Below are 10,667 nucleotides of genomic sequence, written 5' to 3' on the forward strand. Positions count from 1 at the left end.
CCCCCTCTCTCTCTCCCCTCACCACCTGTCTGTCTCTCTCCCCCTCTCTCTCTCCCTCTCTCTCTCCTCACCTGTCTGTCTCTCTCTCTCTGTCTGTCTGTCTGTCTGTCTCTCTCTCTCCCCCTCGTCTGTCTGTGTCTCTCTCTCTCCTCACCTGTCTGTCTCTCTCTCTCTCTCTCTCCCCCTCACCTGTCTGTCTGTCTGTCTGTCTCTCTCTCTCTCTCTCCCCCTCACCTCTCTCTCTCTCTCTCTCTCTCTCTCTCTCTCTCTCACCTGTCTGTCGGCTGTGATGCAGCATATAGAGACAGAGGAGAGTAAAGGTAAAGGAGAGTGCTACCTGTAGTTCAGACGTGTGCTGAAACAGCTGGAGAGTCTGAACGCCGCACAGATCAGCTGATCAGAGGCAGTGGCCGCTCGATCAGACTGTGTGGTCACGCTGAATGAGCTGGATGTTTTGTGACAGCGCTGGTTTCTGTAACATTCCTGAAAGCATTATCTGTGGAAACATCAGCCAGGTACGCCGTCTCATCTCACACCTCGTGTTTCCCCCAGAATGCACTGCTGGGTCTGTTCCTCCTTCATTCAGCTTCCATTCCTGCTCGTCATTCATCGAGCCAGATACGATCAGACAGATGAAGCTTTCATCTCTCGGTCTCTGAACAAGCTGCAGCAGGTAACCGCAGGTAAAAATAGACGAGAGCTCTTCATCAAACGGATTAATCTCTGCTGCAGATGGAGAACAACACGTCCTTTTCAAACGCCGTCGTCTTACCTCAGTTCATAGTAATTAAGAAAACCGGGGTCGTCGGTGTTCCTAATCCTGCGTGTGATCTGTAAAGTCAGAATGTTTCCCCCCAGGTCACCTGATACAATCGGCACAGGAAGGTTCAGCAAGGACCGAGTCACAAACTTCCTCTCCGGCTGATCGAGAACAGGTCAAGTTCTGTTGTGTTGTGATGCAGAACGTCCTCTGAGGACCTAGTTCACTTCGTCTGTACTTAAACGGACGGTAACCTAAGCATCCTCGTCTCGTTCTCTCTGGCGTTCCTGCCACGCCGCTGTAGTCAACCTGCTGAACGGCGTCAAGCTGTTTATGGTTGATCCATAAACATGCAGCGGGTCAGGAACCTGGAACCAGGCTCTCTCCGTCTCTCTGGGGAAACCAGGTTTGTGTCTGATCACAGAAGCCTGACGTCTCACAAACTGGATGAAACTGTGAAAACATGTTGATCCAGCGGTAGAGTTCACAAACAGCCTGTTTTGTTCCAGGCCGGACGGTGATGGTCAGCCACATCACAGCCGCACGGCTCAGGGGAAGAAACAGGAAGTGGTTTTATCTCCCAGCTGCCCGAGCAGATGAGCCGAGCGTGTGAGAGAGACTGAACGGTCTGAATGACATGAGGTTGAGGTGGCGTCCACATCTGCTCTGTTTTGGGTTTTCCGCATGAATTCTCCCTGAAAAATAAAACTGCAAAAGCATTCATTCTTTTTTACAGCAGGAGAGCTAAGTCTTCAGGTGTTCAGGTCTTCACGTTGTACGCTCGTGGTGACGCCGGTACGTTACGTGCAGTGAAAACTTGTGATGGCCAGATGAGTGGCGTCAGAGGAGCAGAGTACTTGAACACATATATAAATACAGTGCGAGTATCATCAGAACCGTCAAGGACAACACAAGAAAGTTACAAACTTATTTCCATTGTGGTCCTCGTAGTCTGATAAAGATGGCAAGGCGAGCTATGGATGCCTGAAGGTGCCTAAGTCGGTAGTTCAGCGCGGTTTAGTTTATAGTAGCTTTAACTAGGGATGCTCTGAAATGATAATTCCTGGCCAAAGCCGAATTTAATGAGAAGATTTGCAAGGCATTTTTTTCCATTTTTTAATTTATTTTTTTCGGTAAAATTTAATCTGTCTTTTGACTTATTAGGCCGAACGCCGAAAGATCTTTTTTTGCTATTTAATTTTGATGGCCGAACATTCATCCCTGCTTTAACATAGTGTAGCAGACAGGAACTGAGATGATACCTAAAGTGAACATACAGAACTACGCACTCATAAAATTGAGCACAACTAAAACATTGTTCATATAACTTGTGGAGAAAGATCTTGTTCATGCCACTTAACGGCGGCACGACAGCTGGCCTGTTCTCTCACTGTGTTCACTGGTAGGGGTCAAAGGTCACGTCTCCTGCGGGTCCTTCCCCATAGAGCTCCTCCCCCCGTGCCGTTTCACCATGATTGGTTACTAAAAAGGTCGTGGCCTCACCCTTTAGGAGCCCTGACCCCTCTCAGGGTTAGTTTGTTCAGATACCTGTGCACCTCAGTCACTGGCGAGGAGGATCCCGACGCAGCCTGACTGTGACCCTGTTCTTTGCTGCGCCCTCGTCCTCCACGCCCAGCAGGAACTGGTTTTTCAGTCGGGTGGAGACGGTTCATTAAAACCAGCTGAACCTGAGAGATAGTTAATCTGAGATGATGACACAGCGTCGCACCAAAACACACTCCCTGAACTACAAACATGTCTGTTTGTAGTTCACACCACGTTAATGTGGGCTGTGGTTTATCCGCCAGCTGTTTCCCATTTCAACGTTTTCTCTAATGTTGTGTCACCATGGAAACTTGGGACTGCAGGTTCACGTCCTGACCACCAGTGCACTACAATACCCATGAGCCTCGGCTGCTGTGGCTATGGTCAGAGAGCGCCGCAGTTACTGACTTCATCAGGAACTAGTCCAGAATCTGAGCGTGACCTGATTTCAACTGCAGCTCTCTGTAAGCAGAACACGAAGCTCTGTGATTGGACGTTTGTTTGGTGAAATGCACCCTGGGAATCGTAGTTGACTTTTCTTTGACGCAGATGTTATCTGACACAGTTGTTGATCTTTTGTTTTAATGATTCATCAGGAGGGTTTCAGGCCCGTCTCCTCGTCGTCGTCCTGTTTACAGAACCCGAACTACATAGGAATACGTAGCTCCTCCCACCCGGCAGCTGTAGATAAACTCCAGGTAACAACAGGTGCTTCAGGTGAAACTGACCCAAACACAACACAGTCCTATTAATGTTATTATAAGACTTATAATAATGTTGTTGTGTCACAGCGTCCTGTTGGAATGATTGACACACGCCCATCAGGTTTATCTGGCCTCTCCTGTTAGTCACGCCTCAACTCGTCCAATAGGAAGGAGGAACCCGGCGCTGGAGTTCTCCCAGGTGGAGAGCTGATTCAGACAGACTTTTCACAGTTTGATCACCTGAAAATCACCAAAGATGACGCCGAGCGTCTGTCCAACGCTCCTGTCACTGCAGGAGGAGTTAGGGGCCGTCTGAAAAGGGCAACACGATCCATTTCAATCATCAATAACTGTTTGGTTTTTCAATATAAAAATGTGAGACCGCTGCCAGTAGAGATAGAGACCACCCTGAAACATTTCAAACCTGAGAGACTGTAAAGAAATTTAAATTTATTATTCATTTAATAATTAAATTAGCACAGTGAAGGTTGTCATTTCAACAGTTGTCTCATTTCTGAATTCATCTGTCCTGGACGTGCTCTCACAGCTGCTACTTGTTCTCTGTAATGTTCAGATGGGATCGCGACACCCCAGATTGTTCACAACTGTTATAACAGCAGAGCTTTGGTATTTATAGAAGGATAGTTTTTCTGTTCCTGCTGCTGTCTGAAGGCTCAGCAGAGGAAGGAACTTGGTTGGAAATCCACTGGTTCGACCTCTAACCTTCTAATTGGCTGTTTGTTTAGACGTTAACCTTGGAAATGAGGCTTTTTCTGCGTTGGTACGTGAGCAGGAGCCAAATGAAACGTCGTGAAGCTGAAAGAAAGCAAAATTAAAACGTGTGTTTTCTCCCAGGACTCTGGTCTGTGGAGGATAATGAAGTTATTATTCAGTAGGGCCTCAGAGTGGGTGGCCCCTCTCAGTCTCCCATGGGAACCTCACTCAGCCTGCTTTGATGTACCTCCCCCCTCCTCCCCCCCCCCCCAAAACCAAGGCAGTCTTAATACTGTAATCCTCACATGTATATACTGCTGCTATAGGCCCCCCCCTCGTAAGACAATTTTGTACATTTTAAAGTTAAATGCATTAATTTGGTGCAAAATGAAGAGGTTATCTATGAAGAACTGTGCACTCCTGTAAACAATGGTGTGCTCTAATAAACTATTTGACCATAAACCCATTGTAGAGCTTTAAATGGTGACGAAACAGCGACAGTTCAACAAATTTGTTTAATGTTTTTCCAAAAACCCTAAGTCAAAGAATAGAAACTAGAGTAAGTAATTTCCCGAACATTTTATTGTTGTTGTTTTTTTGATGGACACATGTAATATGTTTTATACTTTCTGTGAATACAATCCAATTAATAGAATTTCCATCCTGCACAGTTGTCTTATTTTGAAAACCGGACGTTGTCACATGTGTTTCCTCCTCACGCTAAATTCATCCAGTCCGACCCGGTTTGATAAATAATGTTGTATGTGGTTCTCGAACGGCGTTACATGAAGACTTCACAGCCTCTCTTCACACTAAAGAGACAAACTGACAGGATAAAGTCTCTAACCTGCCTGTCAGCTCGCTCTGGGCTGATTCACTTACCGTAAAGGCTTGAATACGTGCGCACTCCAAATCTAGGTGCTGCTATCTCCTTCTCAGAAACGAGTGACAGAAACAGACCGTTACCGTAGTTACCTAAAAAAACAAAAAAAACAAAAGTGGTTGTCTGGAGTCGGATGCCAAAGTGTATGAGCGTGCGAGCTCACAGCAGCGCCCACAAAACACAATGTTAGAGGTCTGAAATGTTTTTATGAGATGTGTAAAAATAGTTTATTAAATTAAATAACTGGACTGTGGCGAGGCGCCATGGTCTCGTTCAGTGATGGGAAACACTGTTCTTCAACAATAATATGATATTTGATTAAATTAATTAGAATCATGAACGAATCAGCACTTAATTCTTCTATGAAGATTTTTATTTTGTTACTGAAGTCGAACGGTTCTGAATATTCTGCCTAAGGTTGGTTTAATGATCCTCTGTATGGCATCAAGTGTTTGTTCTGACCGGAAAGAAAAGTTTAAAACCACATTAACTTTCACTCAGGAGCAAAAATCAGAATTTAAACCTGAAATGTTTTATCCTGGTAACCTTTTGGCCGTATCGCCCAGCGTGATGTTGCACAGAACCGGACCTGCTGCGCTCTGTGGCCGGTCTGTACGTTACTGTTTTCAGTTTGTGTTGTGACCCTTTTTGAAATGTGTTTATCTCGGAGCCTCAGCTCGTGATCTGTCATGTCTGTCGGCCACCGAGCCTTCCAGCAGTACAGACCCCCCCCCGGTGTCATCTGATACCCTGCTGCTAATTTTGGCCTCAGCACTACATTTGGCTGCCAGCTGTGTGTGTGAATCGTGCTGAGCCGAGTCACGTCCAGAATATTCAGCCCAGCAGAGAGGAGAGCGCTGACGACACTGGAAGCAAACTGGCAGCTGATCTCCACCGAGATGCAGGTCTGTAGACCCGCTGCAGGATCATTTTAACCCCTTTAGTAGATGCGGCAGATTCTGCTCAGGTGCCGTTACTCTTTACTGCTACACAGGCTTTTTGTAAAAGCTGTGGTCTGTGTGCATGATGGCGAGCAGGTGTTTATCCACGAGACAGCGTTCAGTATGAGTTAAAGTTTGCTCTGAGAGACGTGTTCAGAATATCTGTAGAGATGGAGCAGTGGAGCCTCTGACGGTCTGTCAGAGAGCCGGCCGGAGCCAGACGCCGTGTGCCGGGTGATATTTTTACCTGACTGGTCTCTGCTGCCTCCAGACCAGCGGATCCAGTTACACTTCCTGCTCTCACCGCGGCAGACGGGGCCTCCCGGCCACACCTCCAGGGCCTGCCGGGCGTGCTCTCAGCGGTTTGCCTGAAATGTTGAACTTGTTTTTTGACTTTGCACTGAAAGAATGAACACGAGGCATGTGAGGCGTGTGAGAACCATCGGAGACCAGCAGCTGAGTATGGACACTGCTGAGACCAGCTACTGCTTCTGCTACCTGGATCAGGGTCAGTGGACTCGCCTGTCTGACCTGCAGACTGCCGCTGACTGTCTGCAGGTCAGTTCCACTGTGAGTCTGTTGTAACCTTTCAAATGAACCTGGACTAATCTGAACCCTCAGTGAGTTCAAGGTTTTTCACACTACAGGTGTTTTGGGTCGGAGGACAGGGGCAAGGTCACGTGACTTTATTATCTGCAGTTTCCCACTGGGATTAAAAAATATCTTATCTGAATCGATGCAATGATGAATCCTGTTGCTTTAGTTTGAACCTGAGTTCTTGTGGTCTTGGACCCGGTGCTGACTCTGGTGGCCCTGTTTGTCTGACCCTCCTCCTTCTCTGTCCTTTTCCTCTCAGGACTCTGAGTCTTTGGACCGCTGCATCCAGACTGCTCTGTCAGACCTCTACCCGCCCTTCCAGGCCACATCCCCGACTGTCCTCTGTCAGGTCCTCAGCGTGGTGCAGAGCTGCTACAGAGGAGACGGCCTTCGCTACCTGATCCACTTCCTGTTGCCCGCAAAGCAGCTGTTAGCCAACCTGCAGCAAGACGCCTGCGTGAGTATACGGGGAGGGTATACGTACTGGGGGGGGGTACTGTCCCGCCTTGGAACAGAAAGCCTTCGACGCTGTCTGTCTCGATCGTCGGCTCACCTGCCTCTCCTCCATTCTGTGTTTTGGGTTTTTGTTCTGGAGTTGTGGTTCGCATGATGGAGGAGTCAGGAGAATAACGCCAGCCTGACCCTCTGTTTCAAGCTGAAAAATTTCAATTTTTAATTGATCCTAATCTTCTCTCCTCCTCCTCCTCCTCAGCTGCAGTACTGTGGTCTGCTGTTTCGCCATGAAGGCTGGCCTCTGTGCGTCCATGAGAAGGTAGCGGTTCAGCTCTGTCCTCTGGACCAACGCCTCCTCTGTCCAGGAGACTTCTACCTGCTGGTTTCTCCTCCTGCTGCTGTTCCTCGTCCTCAAGCACGCAGCGCCTCCTGTCGGAGCGCCGTGTCCTCCTCCCCCCGCCTGCTCGTGTGCAGCGTGTCGGCCGGCAGCCGTCATGTGGAGCAGCAGGAGGTGTCGGAGATAGCCCTGCGGTCCATCTTCAGCATGGCCTGGCTGGACTCTGTTAACAGGGAGAGGGAGCAGCGAGGAGCATCCAGGCTGGAGCGCTGCCTCCTCTCTGCCCACGGAGACGTCTTCAGGGTCCCGTGGGAGGACCTGGTCTACCCACAGTTCATCAGCCGGCCCCGGACCTCCCTGAAGGAGGATAAGGAGTCGTCCGTTAAGGATGGAGATGCGTTAATTAATGCATCTCACAATCCGTGTAGCGACAGGAGACAGGATGTACAGCTCCTCCCATCTACAAAAACTGGCCAATCGGCAGCGAGCAGTGAGGGCGAGGACTCGGAGGGCGAGTACGTGGAGCTGACGGAGCTCCCGCTGCCTCGCTTCTCCCCTCAGAAAGGCTCCTTAACCCAGTCCATCAGTCTGCAGCACCGAGCCAGAACCAGCGCACACTGCGCCGCACACGCACCTCAACACACCCACTCCACCACGCACACACCTCAACACACCCACTCCACCACGCACACACCTCAACACACCCACTCCGCCACGCACACACCTCAACACACCCACTCCACCACGCACACACCTCAACACACCCACTCCACCACGCACGCACCTCAACACACCCACTCCACCACGCACGCACCTCAAGACGCACACTCCGCCACGCACGCACCTCAAGACGCACACTCCGCCACGCACGCACCTCAAGACGCACACTCCGCCACGCACACACCTCAAGACGCACACTCCGCCACGCACACACCTCAAGACACACCTCAAGACGCACACTCCGCCACGCACACACCTCAACACACAGCGACTGACGCTACGACACACTCCGCCAATAACACACACGCCACTTCCCACGCTGGGCTGTGTTCCAGGCTCCTCGAGGAGAACCTCAGCCAGGACTCCTGTGGACCCGTCATCCTCACCCACATCTCCCCCACCTCCTCCTCTGCTCCTCCTGAAGTCGTGGGAACCTCCAGCTGTCAGTCGGAGCGCTGGACGTCTCAGGAACAAAGAGGAGGTACTGACTCAGGCGGGAGTCTGAAGCTAAACACTGAACCTGCAAACTGCACAGAGCAGAAAGAGGAAGAGGAGGAGGTGGAGGAGAGCAAGGAGGAGGTGGCAGTGAAAGAGCGAGGGAAAGAGGAGGAGCTGAGGGAGAGGGAGAAAGGGAAGCATGACATGGTGGTTGATGAGGATGAGGAAATGGAAGAAGAGCTGAAGTGTAGTAGGGATGAAGATTTACTGTTGTGCACACACACTGCTGAGGAGGGAGGAGAAAGGGAGGAGGAGGAGGGAAATGAATGTGAAGAGACAGAGGGTGAGGAAGAGTTGGATGAGGAGGGAGGCGATGAGTTTGAGGAGGTGGAGCTAGAAGAGGAAGTTCAAGTTAGAATCGTGCAGCAGAGTCAAGGAAGGAGGGGGGAGGAGGAGCAAATGATGACGGAAGACAAGAGAGGAGGAGAAGGGGAAGATGATGACAGAGGTGAACAAAGGCACACAGATGAGGAGGCTGGCTCATGTACGAACACGAGCTCTGAGGACTCTGATTGTGAAAAGAACAGACAATACACAGTGGAGTCCAACACACAACACTCTGAGGACTCTTATTCTGAAAATAATACACAGCATACACAGTCTGAAGACACTTATTCTGAAAACACACTACAAATGCACAATGAGAACTCTTATTCTGAAAATAATACACAGCATACACATTCTCAGGGCTCTGATTCTGAAAACAAAAAACAACTAGCACACTCTGAGGACTCTAATTCTGAAAACAACGCACTACAGACACACATGGAGGAGTCTAACACACCAGCGATGGATCCAGACTCACTTCCGTCTGAAAGTGGACAGGAAAGGCCGGAGGAGGAAGACGAGGATAAAGAGGAGCAGTGCAGCTGTGAGGAGGTTGGTGGAGGAAGAACTGCAAAGCTTCAGACTGAAGGTACAGAAACCTGTTTCCCCTCTCAATCCTTCCCTCTTTTCTGCTTTTCATCCCACAAACCATCAGACTCTTTCTATCACCTCCTCCTCTGATTCGCTGAATTAGTCCTCCTCCTCCTCCTCCTCCTCACCTTCCTCCTCAGTAAAAACACACACTGACCTTCACCTCCTGTTCTAACTCTAAACACACTGCCGTTTGGAAGGAAGTTAGGTAGGAGTGACGGGAGGCGGCCCGTCGGTGAACTGGTTTATTAGTGGACTAGTTAGAGGACTGCAGGTCAGCTGGTTAGTGGACTGCAGGTCAGCTGGTTAGAGGACTAATTAGAGGACTGCAGGTCAGCTGGTTAGTGGACTAATTAGAGGACTGCAGGTTAGCTGGTTAGAGGACTGCAGGTCAACCTGCAGGTCAGCTGGTTAGAGGACTGCAGGTCAACCTGCAGGTCAGCTGGTTAGTGGACTGCAGGTCAGCTGGTTAGTGGACTGCAGGTCAGCTGGTTAGAGGACTAATTAGAGGACTGCAGGTCAGCTGGTTAGAGGACTGCAGGTCAGCTGGTTAGAGGACTGCTGGTCAGCTGGTTAGTGGACTAATTAGAGGACTGCAGGTTAGCTGGTTAGTGGACTAATTAGAGGACTGCAGGTCAGCTGGTTAGTGGACTAATTAGAGGACTGCAGGTTAGCTGGTTAGTGGACTAGTTAGAGGACTGCAGGTCAGCTGGTTAGTGGACTAATTAGAGGACTGCAGGTCAGCTGGTTAGTGGACTGCAGGTCAGCTGGTTAGTGGACTAATTAGAGGACTGCAGGTCAGCTGGTTAGAGGACTGCAGGTCAGCTGGTTAGTGGACTAATTAGAGGACTGCAGGTCAGCTGGTTAGTGGACTGCAGGTCAGCTGGTTAGTGGACTGCAGGTTAGCTGGTTAGTGGACTAATTAGAGGACTGCAGGTCAGCTGGTTAGTGGACTGCAGGTCAGCTGGTTAGTGGACTGCAGGTCAGCTGGTTAGAGGACTGCAGGTCAGCTGGTTAGAGGACTGCTGGTCAGCTGGTTAGAGGACTAATTAGAGGACTGCAGGTCAGCTGGTTAGAGGACTGCAGGTCAGCTGGTTAGTGGACTAATTAGAGGACTGCAGGTCAGCTGGTTAGTGGACTGCAGGTCAGCTGGTTAGTGGACTGCAGGTTAGCTGGTTAGTGGACTAATTAGAGGACTGCAGGTCAGCTGGTTAGTGGACTAATTAGAGGACTGCAGGTTAGCTGGTTAGTGGACTAATTAGAGGACTGCAGGTTAGCTGGTTAGTGGACTAATTAGAGGACTGCAGGTCAGCTGGTTAGTGGACTTTAGAGGACTGCAGGTCAGCTGGTTAGTGGACTGCAGGTCAGCTGGTTAGTGGACTGCAGGTTAGCTGGTTAGTGGACTAATTAGAGGACTGCAGGTTAGCTGGTTAGTGGACTAATTAGAGGACTGCAGGTCAGCTGGTTAGTGGACTAATTAGAGGACTGCAGGTCAGCTGGTTAGTGGACTGCAGGTCAGCTGGTTAGAGGACTAGTTAGAGGACTGCAGGTCAGCTGGTTAGTGGACTAATTAGAGGACTGCAGGTCAGCTGGTTAG

The 10,667-nt window shown here is 49.8% G+C and overlaps 1 protein-coding gene and 1 long non-coding RNA gene across 2 annotated transcripts in view; both read left to right on the forward strand.

Annotated features, from left to right (window-relative positions):
- The window catches only part of LOC123958579, a 35,471-nt gene extending 31,151 nt beyond the window's left edge, over positions 1-4,320 (forward strand). Inside the window, exons 4-5 of the long non-coding RNA XR_006822123.1 lie at positions 2,902-3,003; positions 3,097-4,320. This is a non-coding gene — a long non-coding RNA (uncharacterized LOC123958579). The remainder of the gene's footprint in view (positions 1-2,901; positions 3,004-3,096) is intronic.
- Positions 4,321-5,940: 1,620 nt separating this feature from the next.
- Positions 5,941-10,667, forward strand: part of plekhg4 (pleckstrin homology domain containing, family G (with RhoGef domain) member 4) — a 26,960-nt gene continuing 22,233 nt past the window's right edge. The window contains exons 1-3 of the mRNA XM_046032022.1: positions 5,941-6,105; positions 6,404-6,601; positions 6,857-9,068. Of these exons, the coding sequence (XP_045887978.1) occupies positions 5,956-6,105; positions 6,404-6,601; positions 6,857-9,068 (2,560 nt within the window). The 5' untranslated portion in view covers positions 5,941-5,955. The remainder of the gene's footprint in view (positions 6,106-6,403; positions 6,602-6,856; positions 9,069-10,667) is intronic.

This window comes from Micropterus dolomieu, linkage group LG20, assembly GCF_021292245.1.
Source record: "Micropterus dolomieu isolate WLL.071019.BEF.003 ecotype Adirondacks linkage group LG20, ASM2129224v1, whole genome shotgun sequence".
In the NCBI taxonomy this organism is placed as follows: Eukaryota; Metazoa; Chordata; class Actinopteri; order Centrarchiformes; family Centrarchidae; genus Micropterus; species Micropterus dolomieu.